We start from the raw sequence: 24769 nt of genomic DNA on the forward strand, positions 1-24769 counted from the left end.
GATGCTGGGATGTGGTCTCAAACTCCTTGATCTATGCTTTAATCCAGAGTCTGCAAAGAACTTAAGCCTCTTACAGCTGTTATCATAACACATTACATTTTGCTGCAGGAGACAAGGCTGTCATTCTACTCTGTTTGGGTCACTTTTACAGAGCCAAGGAGTAAAATAGATACTTGACACAATTTGTCCCACTAAGAACATAAGCAACACAAACAGCTTCTTACCAGGTTCCAAATATGTTTTTTTAACAACATATTCTATTCCAAGAGAGCTCTTGTACTCAATAGATTTTGTGAATCGCTAGAAGGCTGGAGTGCTGTACAACAGATTGCAAATTGAGTACATGATGGAGTTTGTAGGTGAGTTGGAGATTTTGACTCCCTGACTAATGCTATACATTAAATGTGAACCCCAGTGAACTTTTTCCTGCAAGAACGTTTGTGTGGGCCCTGCATTATGGATATGGAATGTGGAAGATTTCCTAAACACAGGGTCAACTCAGCCCTTCTTCACTAGAGAATGGCCAAAAAGCCATGGATAAGTGCTCCTGAACTCAGTATTATTTATTTAGCAGTTCCTGAGCTGGCATAAACTACCAAGGCTTACTCATGAAACCCTAATTTATAGGTGAGTTATGGCAATTTTATTTTCATAATCTGCAGTCAATTATGAATTATATAGGGGTAACTACTACTTACAAGAGAAATATACCAGCAAAGGCCCTTTCTAGTGCATAGCTAAGTCGACAAGAAATATTTCTTCTCATATTAACACACATATAACCAATAGTTTAGTGAATTAATCTGAGTGTTGACATGAGCACAAGAAGTACAAATTTAGATCTGGGTACGGCTGTAAATTTAGGTTATTTAGATTTTGCTTTGGCATTTAATATGGTGCCTCATGAGAAACTGGCCTTTGAAATAAGGGTAGCAGGCCTATAAGCTATTATACCTCGACTGATCACTACTTAAAGGATGAGTTGTTATAAATAGTATTAGTTGGGTAATATATTATATAAAAGAAAATATGTAAGGTTGTAAATTCAGTTCATGATGAGCGTTTGTTTCAAAATAATTTAATTCATTGACTCAATGATCAGTGAAATGGTTGATGATGTTCAATATTGATAACTGTGAAGTAATGAATTTGGGTAGTACAAATACACATGATAATTATAAGCCAAATAGAGTCAGACTGGGAAACCTATTTAAAAAGGTTTGGGGATACTCCAATCTTAGTAACCATATGCTGCAATTAAGTAGCAGCTACTAAAGATAAGAGATTACTAAAATGAATTAAAAGGGGTATTTCAATGTGAGATTTCAAAATGTGGTTATGCATCTATACAAAGCATTGGTTATAATATGCAGTTCAATGTTGGCCACCAATTCACAAAAAAGACTTTAGCATTAAAGACAGTTTGGCTAAAATGAATTTATTTATTCTAGAAAGGAGGCACCTACCGGATGATCTCTTTACAACATACAAAAACATTTTCCTATGGAGTGAACCTTCACATTTATTGCAATTAGAGGAGCCACAATCCCATATTAAACAAAGAACAACATTATCGACAGTAAGGGCTGTAAAGCTCTGTAGTGTACAACTATAGGTACACATAGTAATTTAAAAGGTGTCAATTCATGGTTTATTCTGATTGCCCATGGAACTGTGGAAACCCCCCTCTCCTTCTGGGAAAAACTGGTATCTGGTTAAATGTTTGTTTTAACCTTCATCTGAATCAATAGGGATATCATGATGTTGAATTAGATTGGCCTTTTTTTTTTTTAAAGTCACTTTTTAGTATATAAAGATAAGGAGTAAGTAAAATACAGAGAGGGAAGTAATTCAATACTGTATATATAGCATTGGCATCAAGCACCACTGAACTTTAAAAAAAATCAAAAATGTAAAATACTGTTTCCAGGAGGTAAGTCTTCCTAGAGGAGACACATCAATTTTGTAGAATATATTTCAAATTTCAAAATTCACATTTACCCCCAAAATTAGTTTTTTTCTGCATGTGCTATTATTGTAACCATGAAGAAGGCTTTACAAGGCTGTATTTTAATATAAAACAACTATATTTCCAATATTGAGTATATACTAATTATGGGGAAACATCCATTGATCTATACAATCATTAAATATAATGCCTGATGAATTGATGAACCTCTCAGTCTAGGCAAGCTCTGGTACTGCTGAGGATTACAAAACCATGCTTAGCTAGCTTTGGTGCCAGAGACTTCCTATCCCTTTTTGAGGCAAATAACATGACCTTGATGATATCTTCAAAGTCAACAAACATCTTAAGGCATTCCAGCGATTCTACCAGATAAGTTATTTTCATAAGAATTCATAGGTGAGATTAAAGCAGTTTTAAGGAATAGGGTGCAGAGGCAGAAAGCACAAACGTTGGTTAGTCACCAGAGAGCAATTTACCCCTGGCTGAATCCTTCCTTTACTCCCTCCATGGCCTGTATTTTTGGGAAGACCCGTTGTATGTTAGGTTGGAACATGGATTATTGGGGTAGTCTGTGTCCACTAAATATGTTTACTGGGCCATTTACAAAAAATTACCTCTCTGAATGAAAGTTTCTAGCCTATGCCTTTGACAAGCAGTCAATATATAAAAATGTGATTCTGATTCAGAGTCTGAGAAAGTTTGTGGCCCTAGCAACAAATGGGTAAGGCCTTCCTGGTTGGAGCATTCCATTGGTTGCTATGGTAATAAGACCATTTTTGAGATCCAAGCCAGCAAATACGAGGTATATGTAAAGTATATGTGGGGAATTAGACCAAGCACACCAACATCACTCTCATTTTACAATAAATAGTAATAAAATACCTTGTTAAAATGGTTTCTCTCATTTGAACATGGCGGAGGGCTGCCGTTGCTATGCCACCCAGCCTCCTGCAAGATATCAGGGGTGTGATGTCTGGTCTGCCGGGAAACAATAAAGTAAACCCCCTCCTGGCTGGCCTGTGTGATGAAAGACAGATGTAAATCCTGCTGCTTTATTCATCCAGACAGCAAGTTTCCTACAAGTTCAGAAAGGTCAGGTCTTAGTCCTGAGGTTGGTTTCTTTAATCCCTCATATCCCAAGGATGCCTCCATTTTTTTTTCTATCTGTGCAGCAGAGAAGGGGTTAACAGAAAGCTGTGCTCTTTATTAGAAGTAACAGGAAAAGCAGATCGACATCAGTTTTTTTGGGGACACTACAATGGAAACCACTGTATATACATCCTCCATTCTGATACATAAAAACCCAGCACACCAGAGGTTAATAAGCAAGGAGGAGAAAGTGTAATAAAAGAATAATCGATAATCAAGAGAGGATACACAACCCCTGTCATTCCAGACTGCAATCCCAATTTACTGCCTGAACCTCATGAAAGAGAACGCAGAGAATTGTGGGAGATTTAGTCCACAGCAGCTGGGGAGGTAGAGGTTGCGTATCCTTGCTTTTAGGAAAAGGATATCACATTTTATTAACAAGATATTAATTCGTTTTGCCAACAATAATATTCCTCATCTGTTGCTCAAGAATCTGTCTCCCATTTCAAAAACGAATGCATTGCGGGCCTACCGTGTACATTCGTTTCAGTGTGAAAGATCAGGGAGAATTCACCATATTACATTTTTCCACCAGTTCTCACTGCGTAGGTTTGGAGAAGCTTGCCCTTTTTGATCAGTGCATTTATTTTCTATTAAGCAGGGCTCCATTAACCAACAATGCTTATACAAAACTTTCATGATACATGGCCTCGATTTTAATGCAAAGATGCTATATATATATTTTCTATAAGCATCTTCAGTTAAAGGAGCCATCTGGTCACCCTATAAAGCTTAACCATATATATCATGACCATCATAGACACTATACATTTCAAATAGTAAAATGAGATGTGGTGAAAGGCTTGACAAGGAAAACATGGCTTTTTAAGTGAACCCGAGACCTACTGATGTAACAGACTCACGCATTTAGAAAAAGAATAAAGTTACATTTATAAACCGATGTATTCTTGTAACTTTTAAGGCTGTGGAACACTATGATATACACCCAACAGCCCCTAGAAAAGAGAGAATCAGGGGAGGTAATGGGGACTGAGGATTTGGGTGCACTACAATAAACTCAAAGAAGGAAAGAAAAGAGATTTTGGGTAGCTCAGTTTAAATTTTTTTTTTTCTTAATTTTTCCCTTTCCTGTCCTTATGAGCCTGGCTCTCTGAGCCCATGCATGGGTCAACATAAATGTGCCCTCTATAAACACACAGCAGGGTGCTGCTATGGGCTCAAAGACAGAAGATGGGATTTCAGTCGGCTTGGCTTAATTTTAAACTTATCCTAACATTGTACTTTCCTGTCCTTACGAGCTGAACGAGTTGGGCTGTAGACTTGATCCACTAGCTGTAGACTAAGCTGTCTTCTTCTAGTTGAAAGTTTGCCCTTGGTTGGAAGGAGTAGTACAAAATGTTTTATTTCAGGATTCATTCATTCGGACTAATAAGTGTAGACCTCCCAATGATTATTTTCTATTGGTTTCACTTTTTCACAGGAATATACACACAGTGGGTCCATGGAGAGTAACTTATCAAACATCAGTAAGCAGATGTTTCATGCTAGCCATCAATTTCTCAGCCTAGATCTGTTGTGAAACAGCAGCAGCTTCAGGATAGGTACTTTATCAACACACAACTAGCAAGTCTAGTGGTTAGAGATTTACACAAAATAAGCAGCCTCATGTGAATAGTGTGTATGTTTTTCATGCATTAATGCACTTTGGCATAAGTAATCTATCAAGCGGTGATCCCAAAGGTTCAGCCAAACAGCCACTTTCAAAGATACTCTGTGTCTGTGCTATGTATCTGCCTTTAAGGTGCAGTGCCCCGTAGGAAAGTTTATATATCTAAGCATTTTTTTCCCAGTCATTTGCCCCATAATTTAAAATGTCCCCTGAGGACCATGTAACAGTGGGAGTAAGGCTTTTAAACCCAAAACAACATGTTAACAAGTCTAGCCAGACATAAAAAATAAGACTCCGTATTATTGAATTTCAGAAATTAAATATTTCAAGAATAACCCCACTGCCGTATGGTAATTTTATGAAGTTTGAATCTGGATAACTTTTACATTCTGAGTCAAGTAAAATTAAATTAATTTATATTAATTTATGCAAAGCAACTTGGCTGGGACCTTGCCATTTGACAGCCTATAATAAATTCTTCTTAACTGTCAATTTAACAGATAAGGCTGATCTATAAATGTTTTCCGTTGGCAGTATTAACCAATTCAGTAATTAAACCATATACAAAAACATAGTAGATGCATGGATGTTGTTCAACCTAATTTTCAAAGGACTATACTAAAGTTATAAATATACAGCGATTTGCAGTAGTGCCTTCCCTGTGAATTTTTAATATATAAACATGTTACTGATAAAAAGCAATATTACCTTTTATTTATTTTTTATTATTTAAGTGATAGCATGTTCCACAAAAAAGCAGATCAAGCCCATGACATACTCCAATGTACAGTTTGCTATTTGTTCCCTTTTGGTAATTAGAGACAAAATGGGATTAAAATGTCAAATGTGATGGTCCTCTGATGTTAAAGCTTTGGCTGGAGGTATCTCAGTTCAGAGGGTCCATATTTTATGAGCTTAAATTCAGTTTCTGCTTCTGCCATATCTTTTCTCTCTGCTGTTTTAGCCTTAATCATCTGTTCCTCAACCGTAACCTTAAAGGCTTGTGCCACCGGGCATCTTGGGGGTCTTCAGAACCTCCTTCATTATTACTGTTCTCACTAATACACAATGAGCTGCAACCTATAGTGGAGCCTTGGTATTTCATACGTTGCATGGACATTGTAGATCTACAAATAATGGTTAGCTTGTCAAGGACCAGGCTCGGAGATAGCTTAACTTTTTTATGGCATGTAGAAGTGCTCATGGGGAGAATGTTACTAGTCCTACTAGTAGGTAGCAAGAGGTTTTTGGCAGGCATTTCACCAAATGTCCTATATACATTACATGCCTTTCTTTGGAAAGGTCACTGCTTACCTATGTAGTTCTTTCCCAAAAAGACTACCCACGTGTAACATGTATCATGAGGCTATTTAACAGAACCATATTAAGCTAAATTAAAGTATTAGGGCCTTATGGCCTGCTATACAGGGGCATGTAATTAATTTGATTTGGAGCAGATATGGATTAAAACAGGAGCCCATAACTATCACATATAACAATGCAAATCTAGTGACTTGGTGTGCAGGATATACAGGTTTACAGAAGCAGGATAAACCCGAACTGGTTGTGTTATGATTGCAAAAGTACCGTAATGTTATAATTAAAAGAGAACATAGTAACAACTACACGTGCCTCAAAAGTTCTAACTTACAACTATTATTAAGATTAGTGTTTATATGTATAATATAAATCAAATAGGCAGGAATGAGTATAGTGAATAGTTATGCTAAAATAAAGGCATTTAAAACAGAAAACAAGAAAATAGCTAGGTTAGCTGACATAGCTAAGTAATAATTATAGCTTCTGAGAAAATTACAAATAATTAAAGCATTTGAGTCATCCATGTCCCCTGATACCAAGCACACACTTATGAACATGGCATGGGCTTTGTATTCAAATGACTTTTATGTGAAATCCATTAAAAAATATTTCGAAATTGTGTCCAGATTGTACAACCACACTCAGTGATCAGTGTATTTAAAGAAAGATGCTTGGTATGGTGTGAGATTGTAAGAACGTGAATGGAGTATGAGCTTTGTTCGATTAATGGATGATTTGGTAAGGGATATATCTGGTGGATGGACATCAATGTAAAAATACTTTTCATGGTAAGTGCTAATGTTGAATGGAAAAGAGTATTCTTCTGCTTGGTACAATTACGTATTCCTTAGTTTCGTACACTCCTCCTTGTAAAAATAAAGATCTTTTGTCTAGCTACTCCTCTTTCTGGGTCTCCAGGTTTTGATCGTCTGCTATATTACTGATATATAGTTCTCACTGCTTAAAGTCTCATGGAAAAAATTCTCCTTTAGCATAAAATACAGTGCTATATAAATAAATGTAAAGGTGATTTTTATCTCATTTTGTTCCAATAAACTCCTTTTATCTGCCATTGCTGTGATGTATTGTGTGATATTGTAGGGGACTTTCCCTGCTCAAACACCACACTGAGCGAATTCTTTATGTCAATTCTAATTCAGACCGTTCCTTTATAGGCTTTCATTAGTAAGACTGTTTGGCTGGGTTAATAAGGCTGAACCACATGTAGTATCCTAATTTAGGGAACACGTGCAAAAAGTGCTCCCATTGATTTCAATGCGCACAATGTCCTGCCACTGATTGGCAGTAAAAATGAGACCACATAGAAGCTTCTCCTAAAGGTGAGTACTTTATTATTTTTTAACATTTTGAAGAATACATACTTCCCATAAAGTAGATTAGTACGCATTCTTCACTCCATGTTAGACTACCTGAACTCACACATGTGCCAGTCCTGGATCTGGCTGGCGGTGGGTATACATGCCATCTGCAAGCTAGGAAGTTGGGGGAGGGCAGCTGGAATGGTTCTGTTGAATCTCTCTATGTACTTGTAAGAGGGTAAAAACAACAATTTAAAATAAAGTGCATAGGATGGTTGGAGTGTCCCTTTAAGTAAAGAAAGACAATCCCACATACAAACGAAATGCACATATTATTATGTTCAAAATGATCAAATCAGCAGCAGGAAGTAAAACAAAAACAATCCTTACCCTCAAAACCATACAAAAGCTACTCAAAGGCCATGAACTGTGACATGTTTTCCTTATGATTGCTTGTGTGCTCTAAAACAAAAAAAAAAACTTGGAAGAAAATTTTTATATTGTTTATGGGCATTCTTATAGGAATCTAAATTAAGATCTGATCCACAGTTCTTTATGAACTGTGTCATTTTATAGGATAACCATTATCACAAATGGTTTTACTTTTTGTGTTCAGTAAACAATGCAAACAGAGCGCAGCTGCTAATGCTCAGACAAGCAGACATGTTGTTTATTAGACTGCTAGATGTCTGGAGCAGAGGGCTGCTTAACTTAATGTTTGTGAATGCAGAAGAGATGAAAGCCGACAGCTCAGAGACAAAGTATCTCCAAAAATCTGCTAGATGCCTTGTACCAAAGCAACAACGTGTTTCACATTATCGCTCCTATAAACTTTTCATTTATAAATGAGGTTATAGCTGATATGTTTCATGTACAGTCCCCTACAAGGCGCATTGAAGTACCCCTCAATGTATATATCATGTTTTGTATCTGAATGAGTATGTCATTGTGCATATATTTAATTAATATTGCCTTATACCCGGTTATATTATTAGGGAGAAAATAGGACCACATTTTGCAGAAAACAGTTGTTATGATTTGTTAATAAATTATATGATATGTACTTGCCTTTTAATTACAAAGGTCATTAGCGGCCACTGTCATCAATGGCACCAAGAAGCCTTTAGGCCCCTAAGACCTGTGGGCTACAGCAGCTTTTCATAAGTCATTGAGCTTCACCATACAGATCTTGTGAGGATACCTACAGTACGCACTGCATTGTGAAAGACATGGGAAGGTCGATATCATGAAGTACCTGAATTCTGGATGCCTGTATAACAATGAAAAGGTATATGTATATATAGCTTGGGGTCATTTAGCTGTTTTCATGGAAAACAAGGACATTTTTAGCTGTAACATAATTGCAAAATGGATTTCTAATGATCAATTAGCCTTTCATGCTTAAACTTGGACTGGCGAACACAACGTGCCATTCAAACACAGGAGTGATGGGAGTGATAAATGGCGTCTGTATGCTTATGAAGATATTCCATTAACAATCATCCATTGATTAAGTGATTCGTGCTACAAAGGGCAGATTGATTTTAATGCTCTACACACACTCCTGTAGCCCCTTCTGTAAATGCATGGTCTACAGCTTCGTGGTTACTCCTAGATCCTTCCAGTTACATTTACAGTTGACCGAGGAAGATCTAGCAGGGCAGAAATTTTGCAAACTGACTTATGGCAAAGGTGGCATCTTATGATACTACATTTAAAGTCAGTGAGCTCTTCAGTACCATCCATTCTACTGCTAATGTTTGTCTATGGAGATGGCTGCCCATGTTCTTGATTGTATACACTTGTTAGCAATGGGTGTGGGTGAGACGCCTAAACTCAATAATTACGAGGAGTGTCCTTATACTTTCGGTCATATAATGCCTCTATATATATATATATCCCAGTACACTGAAAATCATTTAGTTTCAAAATATATATAAATTTTAACATGCCTCCCAAACTTGTGGTTAGAGAGGGGGTTAGTAGAAGGGCTTTATGAATATTTGTATGTGACTTTGTGACACACGAGAGATACATTTAATATTTTTGCCCATTGTCTTCCATAGCTTTATATTCCGAAGGCTGTGCGTACAAGTGCAGCCTTCATCTAGATTTTTTCCACCTGTGAATATTCACCGTGTGGCTTTTCTCAGTCATGTGCCTAATAGCGAAGATAACCCATACATAATAATGCGCTTGCTGTTTTTAACCACAGTTTATTTTTGTTAGAATCAGCTTTTAATGAAACCTTTCTTTAAAAAAAAACAAAACACAAAGTTTGTAAAATACATTTCTACATATTGCTTTTATTTTAGTTCTCGTTAGCAGGCCATGCATGTATTTTGTTTGCAAATTGGCTTCCTACCAGGGGGTAGATAACGTTAACTTGTTTAATTGGGATCGTTGTGCTGAAATGAACAGTTGAAATGGAAATAAAAACAGGATGTGTCGAATAAAACAATATTTGTGTCTCTGTAGCAGTTGGTGGCGCTCCAAATAAAAGACAAGTATAATAACATTTTATTTCCGCATGCATTGACTATATATTTGGATGGAATATCTGTGCCCATAATAATCAAAGTGCGGTAGCTCTGCACATCATAGTAGTTCTTTATTATTTGTTGATGTATGAGCCCAGCCCAGACAAAATACTAAAAAGGAATATTTAAAGTAAATAAATCCCCAAAGGGGATTGAGCTAAACTTTGTACTAAGGGTATTGGGAGCAGTTTAACATCAGGGCTCTGCTAGAGAACGTGGAAGCCCAGCCAAGAATTCTCTTTTTAACTTAGATATATGTTTCATTTTAAATCAAAGAACAGCACTGGAACTAAGAATTGGTGTAGGGGCTGCATGGAATGGCCATTAAATATATGCAGCCAGTTATTAGTTTAAGGGCAGAAGACATTACAGTATAGCGTACTAGTCAGGAGTGAATAAAAGTCTCTATCAGTGCGCAGTAGGATAGGCACTGTAGGGGTAGGTTAGGCAGGCCGGGCTGGTGTGCTTAGAACAGGCCACTAAGCGGCATTTCCCACTCTAAGTTCATTTCCAGGTAAGCTGAATGTGTCAGGGTAGTTAAAGCTTGTGATTGTAATGTGCTTAACACGAGTTAGCAATAACAGGCCTGCTTCACTGCATGGGAATTCATTAAGATGCAGAGCTGTACGTTCAGGATCGGGCTGTACTGGGCATGGAATATAATTAACATATGCAGCGTCCAGGGTTTGGGCAGAAGAACTTAGATATAGGATGGACAGGCGTTTGTGAAAAGGAATCATGGGGCATTATAGAAGGTACAGCTTCACTGACCTTTTTGGATAAATCTGCCACAACGATTTGTTCCACCCTCCATGTTTTCTTTGTATCAGGCCAAGACGATCAGATGACAGGGAAAGGTAGCTGCTTGAGGCACGGCTCATTCAGGTGGCACTAATAGCTAAGTGAGAACTCACCGTGGGTTGGGTCCCTGGTGAGTGGCAAGCAGTGTGCCCACCGTACAGGGGCTGGTATGCTGGTGCTGCTTCTATGCCAGAACTCTCAGGGACCCCAGATCATCAAGATCGCATTAGTTAGCTAACAAGATTGATCCGTTGCTTCATATATTTTATTACAGTTTGTTTTCCTTAAACTAAATTGTCAACGTTTGATAACACAAGGGCCTTTTTATCTCGGTGCCACTGTGTGTAATATAATATAATTTAATGACCATAGTGACATTGCACTTGTCATGAGTTTTATGGCATCAAAACTAAAAAAGTCCTAAGAAGGCAGGTGCTGTGTAGTTACACTGTTCTACCTGCACAAATGGGGTACTTAGAAACTGGGAAAGGTGTGATATATAGTATTTAATACCAATCCTGCTTAATGTGGCCAATGTAATAGTTTAGCACATGGCTGACTGCTTGATATACACAACCACACAGTACATTTCTACATCCAGTAAAGGCAACTGATATCATCATGCCCCCGATCAAGTCCGTGCATGCCTGTGACATTTCTACCACATATGCAGGGCCGGCCGAAGACTTAACGCCGCCTGGGGCGAAGTTTAAAACGCCGCCCCCCCCCGCCGACGCCGGGGGGGGGGCATTTTAAACTTCGCCGACGCCATACGATCCCCCCCCCCCGGTACTTACCTTTAAACAGTCTCCCTGCTCTGCCACGGTGCCGGCTTGTAATGCTGAGCGCCGGAAATTGACGCCACTTCCGGAGCTCTGCATTACAAGCCGGCACCGGGACCGAACAGGGAGACTCGCCGCAGAGGAGAGAGAGAGAGGGGCGCCGAGCGGGTAAGCGAAAACCACTCGGTGCCCCTCTCTCTCTCTCCTCCGCTTCAAAAAAAAACAAAAAACGCTTGGGGCGGCAAAGTGCCGCCCCTTCTAAAGTGCCGCCTGGGGCAATTGCCCCAGTCTGCCCCATTATAGGGCCGGCCCTGCACATATGCCCAATACTCATTAATTGTATGTTATTTTGGTGTGAATTCATATTACAAATAGTATCTGCTTCCTCAAATAAATGGTTTGGCATTTGGCCAGACATTGAAAACTTGTGAAATCACATTAAAAACAGTCACACCCAAAAAAATTGCACATGGTGGATGTCATTTGCATTTGGTTATGAGAAATGTAAGCAATAAGGGAGCAGCTTAAAGAGATTTCCGGTAAACCCTGGATGCAAATCAGTGAAGATGTTATGACACGAAAACAAGAAATTATTAAATGAAGGGTTAAAAATGAAATAAAATTAGTGAAAGGATTATGCATCTAGCTAACAATTAATAAGGAGTGTTTTATTCATGAGCACGAATCCGAGATGCACAGTGAGCATATCATTATTGAGAGCTGTACAAAATGTCCTTCAATGACATAAACAGAATGCAGAAATGTAGTTTGAATCTATGTGCTTGGCTCCCAGAAGACCCTGTATGACAGTTCCCTTTTAGATTATAGCATTTGTTTTCTGTCACTTTGCAATTCAATCTTTTTTATATTCACCACCCTCGATATAGAGAAGGGTTGTAGAATGTTCTACTGCGTTTGCATTTATGAAATGGCCTCTGTTTACAAATCTCCCAACACTTGAGGTCTCCAAAGAGGAGGTTGTAATCAAAAGTGTGGCTTTTTCACTTAGCACTGGCTACTTATACAACTGAATAAGGTATATATGTACTTTATATATATATAACATATATTTTTTTAATTTAAAATTAGTAAAAACACATCTGTTGTCACATTTCGACTTTTAAGGCTGCGAAACACCATTCTACACTCATAGTCCTCACTCTGAAGTCCTAGAAAAGAGGAAGGACCAGACTGGTAGTGAAAGATCAGCTTCGGCACTTTAAAGGTCAGCGGCCGATAAACACAAGGCCACATGCCACACTTTTTTATCATCCATGAACACTTGCGCAATGCAGCTGGTAGCCTCACTCTAAAGGTTGGCATCAGCAGTCCATGGAGGTAAACTGTCGGTGAGGTGTTGTAAACCCAGCACATTAGCTATAAATATTTATTGATTTGTGATATAGTGGTCTCTATGTAACTCAGTACCAAAAATGAGGAATACAAGCTGTAGAATAATTTCAGGTATTGTGCTGAACAAGTTAAGAACGTTTCCTCGGTAACTTGTTAAACATGGCCAAAGTCAACGGTGGGAACCCCGAATGTATGCAGTGGCAGTGACAGATAATAGAGGGCTCTGGACCTGCTTTATGTCGCAGCCTGCTGACAGCCTCCAGGAGGGAAGGAATTTTATAATTGCAAAGCTGAGTATGTGTCAAAGAACTGATCCCAATGGTTTTCAGCTTTCATTAGTCTTATGCATTTGGCAAAGACACAATTTTAAGCGTTCTGGATTAGGCAAGAAGGTTGGATAACACTAACATTAGTCGTTAGGATGTAGGAGTTACGGAAAAGAGACCCAGCTGCTCAAATAGAGCTGAGCTTTATTGTAATTTAAATATAAAACAAAACAAGACAAAACAAGTTGTAGAAATTAATATACAAGTAAAGCCTGTAAATTTCAAAAGATCAATAAATGTTTGCAATAGTTACTGAATATATATCCATCACAGGAAGGCCCACAATGCATTGCATATCATTCTTTATAAACCTTGGGAAGCTGATGTTTATCAAAGCTTGACTTCTCATCAATCTTGAGAAGAAGCTTGCGTAGCATACTGCAAGTATCAGAGCATCAGTGCTTCAGGACGGATATGTAGACTCTGGTAAATTCACTGGTTATGACCAAAATCTGAATTCATCTCAACCATTAAAATGTTGACCACACCAGTGGTAGAGCTTTATTATTACACCGAAATAAGGGAGAAGAATACTAGGACACCATAAACAGAGCAGTTGTATAAACAATTCCTTAACTTTCTCTTCAGTTGTATCTGTAGGCAGACATTTTGCAACAATGTTTATGCACAGTGCTATAAGTTAAAAATCCATCTAAAATATATAAAATGCTACTCTTACTTTTCTCTATGCAGTCCAAATGGGATTATGCATAAAGAGTTATTCTGCAATAAACTAGTGGATCAATTAGGAGGAACATTGTTGAGCACTATGGTGACAACAACACTTTGTAAAGACAAATAGCTGATTAAGCGTGGCCTCCAATAAATAATGGGGAAAACACCTTTATGTAGGCATGGGATTTGGATAACACAATGTTTACATGGTGGAACAAAGCTGTCCAACTTCAAAGTCTAACTTCTTACTGGACATGGATTATAAAGGTTGATCAACAGGAGGGGAAGGTTACAGTCAGACAACCATGTAAGACGCAACTACTGACCTGTATGAGCTGAGCTGCAATTTCTGGAGTACCATTACGCACATCATGGCCGTTTATCGCCAAAACCCGATCATTCTCCTGCAAGTAACCATCTCGTGCTGCAACACCTCCTTCAAGTAGATTGAAAATATATATTCCAGGCTCATCTCGCTTGCGGACTAGCTTGATCCCCAGCTGCACGTCATGGCTGCTTTTGCTTAGTACAACATGAATGCTGTCTTCTCCAGTGCTATGTTGGTCTATGGAGATTCCATTGCTTCTGCATTTGTACCTTTGTTCCCTTAGAACTGTGAGCCTTAACACCTGAGAAGGTTGTCTCAGCACAGAGAGGGCATATTTGTGGGGTACATTACTAATGTCAATGCCATTTACCTAAAAAAAACCAGAAAAAGAAGGACGTGTCTAGGTCAGAAATCATTAAATATGTTATTATGACCAGGAGTCTATAATGCACAATATTTTTTTTAAGAAACATAAGAGGAAGTTTCATGGCAAACGTATAAATATTTTCTAGTGTTACCATTAAACAGGTGACAATAACAAATATTCCACTTTACTTAGTAACATTGTGAGTCTAATGTGCGACACATTTTGTAGACTTCTACTTGCAAACTATGGTGAGATGTTTAGAATTAGGCCTCATAGCCATCCACGTGAGCTTACTAAACTGTTAAAAAGGTGGATCTTTTCATTAGAACGGAGAACACATTTGATTTTTCCCAGGTTTTTGTGGAAGCCTTTGCGAATGTTGCCCCTTTCCTCAATAACTCCCTCAAATATGCAAAAGTGGCTCACTTTTCCAGAGGCATTGCATTGGGATACGTATATATTGCAAGATACATAATACTAATGGACTTGGAAAAAATACACAGACATGGAAACAAGATAATTAGATTTCACAGAATAACTGGAGATAGAAAAATGTCCAGGAACGGTAAACACTCACTTTTTCCTGATCATAGTAGTTTCTCTTTTATTTTGCCCTGACAAAACCCACTTTTGTAAACGCTCATCAGTTCAATTAGGAACTGTCCCAAAATCACATTTAACCTTTTTGGGGCCAGAGGGGAAGCAATGCAAAATATATTTTCATTCCTTTAAAGTAATTTTAATGCCTTTAATTCCATTGTCTTTACATTGTCCTATATATTGTTTAAATTATATATGTAAATGATTTTAAAAGAAAGCTTTTAAAAGGACAAACTTTTGAACATGGACAAAATAATAAAAATGCTCAAACATTCCTCTCTATTGATTAACATTTTTGGCCCAACATTTATAATCAGCGCTCATAGAGTACTTTAATATGCACTCTTCGTTATTGGGACTATTAGGGACAGTAACGTTCTCTTTAATGAATTTGTGACAGTGGTTTCAGATTTATGTTATAAGTATACTCTACATTTATTAACAAAGGTTTCTATAGTAAAAACCACACAAGGTGTTAACCAGTAGACATGGCAATTGTCCTGCATGGCATGTGAGTTACCGTGGGATCTGTTGATCAGAGAGGGATGAACAACAAGAGATATTGCAGTGATGATGATGCATGGAGCATAAAAAATGGTTTGTGTTTCATTTTGCTTCCAAGTCTGGATCAATGTGGAGCACACACAGAGAGATCATACGGGCCATTCTGTCTTCTGATCTTACCAAAGTTTATATGGCCTGATGTGAACACAGTGCCAAATTTGGGTCATTTAATATACTATCCATCACAAGTGGACGATAATCAAGGGAGATGTTCCGTAAGCAGTAAAGATATCAACTGCTTGTTAACCAGGCTCTGGTGAATCATGTGCATTGTGTACAGGACAAGATTTTGTTATATATAAAATAAAAATGATGCCTGCTCCTCCGGGCGCACGGTACAAGAAATCGTTTATTCGCCAGAGTACATGTTGGAAATAGGCAGAGAATAAATGTGTAGAAAGAAGGCAGAGCGGGCAATGTATTGTTAAACCTCTCATCTTTACCCTCCTGTGACATACCTAAAAAAGTGTCCCTCTCTTAGGCACAACATTGTGGCCTAAACTGGAACTAAAATGGCATAATCCAATATGAAAATTATAATAATAACTAGCAAATTATTACATAACTAGTACCTTTAAGATCATATCTCCTGGAAGCAGCCTCCCGTCTCGAGCAATTATTCCTTCTTGATAAATATGTTGTATGATTATGTGAACCAAGGGAGTTTCATTTCCACCCACGATCCTTATACCAAGGGTTTCGCTAGGCTCCACCCGATTGATTTTAATACAGGTAATCTCTCCGTCTGGAATAAGGTGATGTAATCTGGGAAGCACTGTGGCAACATAAATACCTACAATTATGTTTATGAACACAATGGAAATAGGACCAAAGAGATGAAGGAACATGCTAAATACCACTTTCTCGCTCTTGGAATAAAATTGTCCCTGATAGCCTTACTAAAGCAGAATGTATACTAAAAGACTCTCTGAGGACTTGATCAGCTACCTTTCTCCTCCGTGGTCCAACAATTAATGAATCAGCCAATCAGTATCAGGGAAGAACTCCAATAGAAAGCAACAACAGTGCATTCCACACATGGGTCTCAAAAGACCCCCATCCAAAGGGTTCACTCAGTCAGATCTGGGGCTGGCTGGAGGTAATTATATTATGTGCAAGGAGATGGCTGAACTCATCTCCTGTACTGAAAACAGTTGGGCATTTGAGGCAAATCAGGCTCACAGGCGTTTTTTATGATCGGGAAAACAATTTTATTAGTAAGCAAACATTATCATTGTTTCAGTCCTTTACTTTGTCTTGACAAAGGTCCTTGTTAAGCTGACAGAAACAGCGATAATGTTTAAATACTAATAAAATCAGTTTGCCGATTATTAAAAAGCCTAGTGAATGTGTGTCAATTTGGACATATATATATATATATATATATATATATATATACAGTATATATGAATTCATAAAGAAATCTACACATATTAATAGCAGACTATCATATTTCATGTGTTTATAATAGTTCCCTAGAACAATACTATCAATTTCTAACATCAGTTACATTGCATTTAACATTGGACAGTAAAACATTAAGCTCACAAAAAAAAAACTAGCTTTCAGAAGATTGATGCACTGCATATCCCCTAAGTATTACTATTATCTTTTATTTATATAGCGCCAACAATTTACGCAGTGCTTCTTACAATCCATACATCCAAAGAACTAGAATTGACAGACTATAAATTAGGCAAGGAGAGCTCTGCTCACAAGGCTACGTTATAGGGGATCAACGTATAAGAATTTGTTTGTGAGTATAACGTTCACAAACGAATGGGAAATGTGATATGCAATAAGACAAACTATTGCAAGTTAGTCCTATGATTTCATATTATTATATGATTTCATTTAATTTATAGAGCGACAGCAGACTGCACAGAAGATCCATATGAACTTAAGAGCCTATAAAAATGTTCAAGTTGCATATATGATAAAGTATATGGAAGAGAACCGACCAAGACAATCTTCTGTGACGTTTGCATTCTGCAGGAGCACTCGCTCTCGTTCAGTAGACTGCACAACCGCATTTCCACTTTTCGTTCTCCTGAGCACGCTGAAGGCTCTGTTAAGCTTTTTAAATGACAAGCTCCTGACTGTGGAACGTTCAAAGTTTCGATCTGCAAAACAAAAAGAAATGTATTTCATGTCTATAAAATGAAGGTTCACAGTAGTGAAAGGTTTAGGTTGGGTGTTGCCCTCAACCAAACGCAGGACAGTGTCTTCTCCATGGCCTCTTTCATTAGGGCTGAACGCCTGGATGTGCCAGCAAGCCAACGTTCTACATTGTGTGAATGTGACAAAGATCTCCATTATAACCCGCTCATTGGGCAGCAACACATCCGGCAACCTGCTGCTCCATCTCTGGACTTACCACCCAAATTGGCCAAGGCCAGAATAGGCCACTGTTCACAGGTAATGTTTCAAAATTTTATTGTGTCGCACCAATAGGGAGCTGTTCTTTCTACATAGCATTAAACTTTTAAACCGTCTGCATCTCTCTGTATCATTGTTTATCTTTGTACAATGCCTTTGAAATCACTTGACACCGCAGAATCATTGAACAACGCCACTGTAATTTTGTTTCATACACCACAAAACAATAGTGATTCCATATACATTGCCTTACTTCTGTTCCTGTTAATTCGGCAGGGTTCTTCTGATCCGCTTCTCAAATGGCTGTCTCCTGTGGGGGAACTAAAAGCAGGGTTGTCTTGACCCGCTTCATCGTTTGCTAAGGATACAGCTGCTGACAGATCTGGAGAGACAGCCGCGACTGTTAAATCCAGTGAGGAGCTGCAATCCGGGGACCCATCCTGAGAGCGCCTCTTACGTTCCTTGGTTAGGCCATAATGTGAAGCTCCTTTACACCTAGAACAAGCAAATATGGCACAGATTAACTAATGTAATGCACATTTTAATCGAAAGCACACACAGTGTTGATGACAAATAGCGAATAATCTATCCTGTTTACCCTAGAATCACAGATTTTCATTCATTACAGTCCACTAATAGAGAATTCTGTAAATTGTAGACAGAGAAGATAGAAGTACACAGGCAGCCAACAAATGTTCCAGCTCCAAGAGCAGCAAACTATATACAGGTATTTGTATATGTTGTTAACATTTGTTTTTCCCCGATCATCCTACGTAAGTAACAAATAATAATTTATCTGTACTTTAAATGTAAGTGTCTGCAATGCTAAAAAAAAATCATGTAAAGTCCAACAGAAATATTACAGAATTAATTGCGTATATATATATATATATATATATATATATATATATATATATATATATATATATATATATATATATAAAGTAACTAGAAACAATTTAGTTCTGGAGCCAGGTTGCCCTACAACCTTCCTTATTGGTTTGATACACAATCAGTAAATAAAAAGGAATACTAGCCATTTTAAGAGATCTTTAATAATAAACAGAGACCGTAGCTTTCAGAAGATTGATTATCTATATTGAAAACGGAGCTTTTTACAGCTAACACATGTTCTGCAGTTGCAAATTATCAAAGCCCCAAACTATTATGCTTAAATTCAGAACGTATTTGTTTCACATTTCAGATTTATGGCAGAGGTCTGCCACTGAGGACCTGTTTTGCAAGGTATCGCAGCTGCTGGATAACTATTTGTACTTTGCTTAATGCAAGCTGTTCTTTTCAAACGTACTGAAGACAAGACCACGTTCAACACGTCAGACACACCATTTTAGCTGCCTGACAATAAAATTCACAACTGGGATTTATTTTTCATTTCAAACTCAGTTGCGCCTATCCACGGGAGTAAAAGCATTAGAAAAAACATATTTCCTTTCAGGAACAAAGGTGTCCCCTTTACCTATGGAATATATCCATCTTTAAGGTTCTTAATTATTTATTTGTAATGACTACCTCGTTGTAGATATGCCTGTAGAATTCTTACCCCAGAATCTCAGAGGTTCTCAGAAGATCTTTTGCATTTCCAGTCCAACAATTCTCACCCACATTGCCTGTTCTTAACCCCTTAAAATGTTGTAAGAATCTGGCCACATATCTATGAGTTCTAGCAAATATGATTTTAATGTGTTGAAGAATATTTAGAAAAATAGCAATAATAACAATCAAGTAGCATCTTACCCCCCCCATGTCAATGTATAAAACCCGAGTGTCTGTAAATATTTCCTGTTAACCCCAAAAGAGTATGGAGCAAGTCACTTTCCATATATTTTCATGGGACTCTATTCTAGTAAAAACGCAGTCTCTGCTAAAGCACAGGCATGATACCGTAAAGAGAGATATATGTCGCCGATATGCACGTTTTCTGTTCTTTCAATATGTCCCTTACAAAAAATTACTGCAGTTTTTCTGAAGTAATACTGCAGTTTTTTGGACATAAAAAAACTGCAATACTACACTTTTACTGCATTTGTACTTCACTGTACTGCACATTTGCTGCATTTTTTTTATACTGCAAACCTACAGTTGTACTTCAATGTACCGCAGCTTTATTGCATTTGTTCTTCCTTACAAAAATAACTGCAGTAAAACTGCAGTACAGTGAAGTACAAATGCAGTAAAACTGCAGTAAATGTGCAGTAATACTGCAGTAAAAGTGTAGTATTGCAGTTTTTTCACGTCCAAAAAACTGCAGTATTACTTAAGAAAAACTGCAGTAATTTTTTCGTAAGGGGTCTCCATGGTATAAGATGGAAGATGGTTGACTTGTTAGCACTTGGGTGTTATATCACAAAGGCCTAAAGGCCTTGCAGGTACAGTAATGTAACCGTTATGTAGGACGCTAAACACAACTACATTTTTTAAAGAGCACAAAGAAATACGTATTGCAAAAAAAAACCCCATACCATTCAGCCAACACGTTAGTCCACTGTCATGAACCAGATTTTGATGTAATTGTTACTATGAAACACTTAACAAATACGCTACTTGTAAATCCTCATGAAATTATCGCACCGGTGATGCATGGTTGAGCAATATTTGGAGGCTCTACGTCAATGAGACAAGTCACTTCCAGTAGCGTTTGCGTAAAGGCGATCTCTCTGCTCTTACATCAAAAATGAAGCTGTGTCGGAAAATAAATGGGTTTCGTAAATCCCGCATTTGCCACATACTTTAAAGCTCCCTTACTTCTAAACACAAATTTCTCTTGACAGCCTTTCTTCTGAACGTATGCGACTGTGTATCTGTAACTAAGAAATCATTTCACAGAATACATTTCTTTGACAACATTTGAGTGAGCATTTTCTTTAGTTGCAAATACACTCTTTTCTCATGCACTCAGCACTGTCACTGAAGTCTATATTGATACAGTTGGTTATCAGGCATCTTTTGTGGGATAGCTTTCTGCCAAGGAATAGTATCCGACTGTGTGTTTCGCTGAGAAGAGCTTATGTGGTCTCGTAATGAAACACAAAAATCCTGACTTGTATTTACTTAAAAAAAGGTTAGAATTGGGTCAGTTTCTCTATTATACCCAGTGGTAAATGGATATCAAAGCATAGTTAAATGGACTCTGCCAGTAGGAATAATACTGGATCCACTTCATTGTAAGTACCCAATAAAAGACCGACAATGTAAAAGGGAGATTCAGCTATCATATGCAGTAAAGCGGATGAAATTAAGGGGGTCTGGTTCCAATAGATATAAGTAGTATTTAAGGGAACACTAAAATCAGTCAGCCTAGGCCAGAATACAATGGTGACTACATTTAAACAAAAATAACTGTTTCAATGCAAACTTTGAGACACATGAGTAAGAAAAAACAAATAAATAAATAAAAAATAAACTATAGGTCGTTTATTTCAATTTTACTATTACAGATTCATATATGATCTCAGGAACTGCCAGTTGTGTAATTCCTTCTTTGGCACATATAATCACTGGAAGTTTTCATACAGGAGCTAAACGGTCCTGAAAAATATTGCTTGCAAGACCTATAATCTGTATCTACCTGTTTAGCTATGGTTACTTTTACTGAACAATAAACCCCTTAGGTCCTGCTGCAGTTACTGTATCACTGATTAGTGACAATCCATCTTTTCCTTAAACCCTCCATAAAATTGCTTGTGGCCGGATCACATGTCCATTTGTCACCATCAAGTCATTCTGTCAGCTGGAGGGTCAATTTGCAAATGAAAAGTCCTTGTCTAACATCAGGAAGATACCTCATCATGGTGCGTACTTGTTAGGAGAATTGTCTGGCAGAGATAGCTGGTAACAGATTACATATTTAAACAAAATAAAACCTACCAAATTATGGCACAGGGACACAATTGATTTGGCAAACCAAGGACTTGGAACAGTAATCTAAATGGTGAAACAGCAGAAAGATAAGCATTGTCTTTGATATCTTCCTTTTATACCTCTAGCTCATACTACTAAACTGGAAAAACAGGACCTCTGGAGTCTTGAATGCCTGTACGAGCCTCAAGCTTACTTCATGGACATAAGTTCATGATAATATATCACAAACTTTTTCTGGGGTAAGTACGTAGCAAGAAGCTTTAACTACCACACCAAACAAGTCTTCAGCCTATAGCTAATGTGATCAATCTGCATATATCCTATTATGTTTCACAACATGCTCCAACCATAGAGGTTCACAGAATGCCCATGGTACATGTTAATGCCTCCACTGACCTATGGGACCCCATCAGAGAATGGAGGTGAGATGGATATATATATAATTTTACATCAAATGATTAGTTTTTTTTTTTTTTTTTAGAAATTAAAGAGAAGGGCTCCAAATTGTTTTTGTTTAGAGCCCCCTAAAACTTACAACCATCCCTACTTCTATGTTTATATGGGACAGAAAAAAAAAATGTTCGCCTTCCACATAGGGACTGTACATGAAAATTGGCAATATAACAAAACATACATTTAGTAACAAAATACCTAGAAATGTTACATTAAAAGCATGAGAAACATTACACAGATATATCAAAAATGATTTATCATTGTATAAACATGCATTATTCATAGGTTTAAATAAGAAGCAGCAGCAAACCACTTTCTACAGTACTTGTCACCCTTTATGCAAAACAAAATCAGTCATCTTTTGATGAAAATCATTTCCTTCCCAAGCAAAACAATGACAAGGACATGTTCAGTAAATTAAATGGGGACATTTAAAAGCACATTAGAATACATTTAAAGAGTTTGACTACTGTCACTAGTGAAAAAAGCCTCCCTCGCTTATGATTCTATTTTTCATTCATTATATGAAGATCATATAATTCACAAAGGAGTACCATGTACAGGGTTGTCTACTGAAAGTTGTCTGCATTTATCAAGGGCTATGGGAGGTTTTAAAATCATCTCTGATATTATACCTACATGTTTTATATTAACTATACAGTTGTGTGAAATATTACACAATGACTTGGAATAGAACATTTGGTGGATGGTGGGAAATGATGGCCCTTGATATCAGATTAAAGTTGTCAGCATATAAGGTTTACAAGCCACAACATGCCACTTCAGCTAAGGTCAGTGTTTATGAATCCACCATCTGAAAGATACTGGTCAATCATGGGATCCAAGGAAGAGTAGCAAGACGGAAAACCAATGCTCTCTAAGAAGAAAAAGTATATCCTTCTAGACAAAAAGCACACAAATGGTGTTCTAGATTAGTAGCCTTGTAATTACCTAATCTCAGTCATGGTGTTGGCAGTGTCATGGTTTTGGGATGGTTGGCTGTATCAGGACCTGGACAATTCTATTGAAGGACCCATGAGTTCTGCTTTGTATCAGAAGCCCATAGAGATGGAGTTCTGATACCGAGATACCTACAACAAGCAGTTTAGCATGAAGGAGTGAGCACTATTAGAGAGCATCTGACAGACATTGCTGCTAAATGTGACATAACCAGTCATTGTGGGAGCATTACTTTATCACATGGGGAATGGGGTATTCCTATAATTTGTTAATAACAAGGTTGTTGTCTCTTTTTAGTATTAGTGTTTGAATATCTCATAACCTTAACAAAAATTGGTAAAAAAACCAACATATACAATTACTAGAAAAAAGAAAACACAGACTATACTTGGTGCAGTTTATTCTCATACATTGCAATGACTCCTGAAGCCTAGATTAGTAGCACTTTATGCGAATCTCTGAGGATCTCTAAGGATACACCCCTTCCTGCTTCTTACATTTTTTTGTCCTTCTCCACAGTTCTACATAGATGCGTTTGGCCCTTTTCTTTAAGGTATACTAATAAGTAAAACTATGTGGAATTAATTCTAAAATAAGTTCTACTGTGTCAAAAAAGGTTATATATACAAATGAAAATTTACACGTGCTTATAGAAAGTTCACTAATGTTAAAATCAATGCCAAATGGAAATTCATAATCTCTCAAACCCCCAAAAAACAGGGAGAATGATTTTCCCAATATCTTCCCATCTGCTAATCATTTTAACACCTCACATACAATATGGCCAAGACTGTCACGCTAGCTACACATATGGCTTCAAGACCACACATGTTCCATATTTATCAAATGCCACCAGCAGCCTGGAACTCTGATCTCACATAGAGAAGAGAAGTGCTGTTTCTGTTTAGCAAACAAATAAAAAAAGACTTATTCCTTAGGAAAAACTCCAATTATTAGAAATAGATAAAAACATAAAGTATATTTAAAAATGTGTTTGAAAAGCATCATGTAATGAGTATACGGGAAAGGTTATTAGTAAAAAAAAATTCTAGCATCATATTATGTAGCACAGTACCATTATGTTATACATAAAATAAGATTCAGGTCCATGGTAACCAATATATTATTATATATTCAAACAATATACTTGTACAGTATATGCTTTTTAGAGTTTGATTCCTTTTCTGTATGGTTTTATATATATATATAAACTGATGTAATAAAAAATAAAAAAAGGGCAAGAATGTTTACATGTTTCAATCAAGATATACAGATTTATCCATCTACCTTTATATTATTAGTATCACAAATCAAATATAAATGTTTAACTCACATCAAAATTGGGATACAAACGGAAAAAAAATACATAATG

At 37.3% G+C, this 24769-nt stretch overlaps 1 protein-coding gene across 3 annotated transcripts in view; it reads right to left on the reverse strand.

The window, feature by feature from the left end:
* Positions 1 to 24769, reverse strand: part of LNX1 (ligand of numb-protein X 1) — a 70802-nt gene that overhangs the window by 15809 nt on the left and 30224 nt on the right. For 2 of the 3 annotated variants that reach the window (XM_053458449.1, XM_053458451.1), the window contains 5 exons: positions 18359 to 18600; positions 17688 to 17849; positions 16299 to 16501; positions 14194 to 14565; positions 2852 to 2986 (listed from right to left, as the gene is read on the reverse strand). In XM_053458449.1, coding sequence (XP_053314424.1) covers positions 2852 to 2986; positions 14194 to 14565; positions 16299 to 16501; positions 17688 to 17849; positions 18359 to 18600 — 1114 coding nt within the window. The remainder of the gene's footprint in view (positions 1 to 2851; positions 2987 to 14193; positions 14566 to 16298; positions 16502 to 17687; positions 17850 to 18358; positions 18601 to 24769) is intronic. The other variant, XM_053458450.1, reaches the window with a different exon arrangement.

This window comes from Spea bombifrons, chromosome 1 (assembly GCF_027358695.1).
Source record: "Spea bombifrons isolate aSpeBom1 chromosome 1, aSpeBom1.2.pri, whole genome shotgun sequence".
Taxonomy (NCBI): domain Eukaryota; kingdom Metazoa; phylum Chordata; class Amphibia; order Anura; family Pelobatidae; genus Spea; species Spea bombifrons.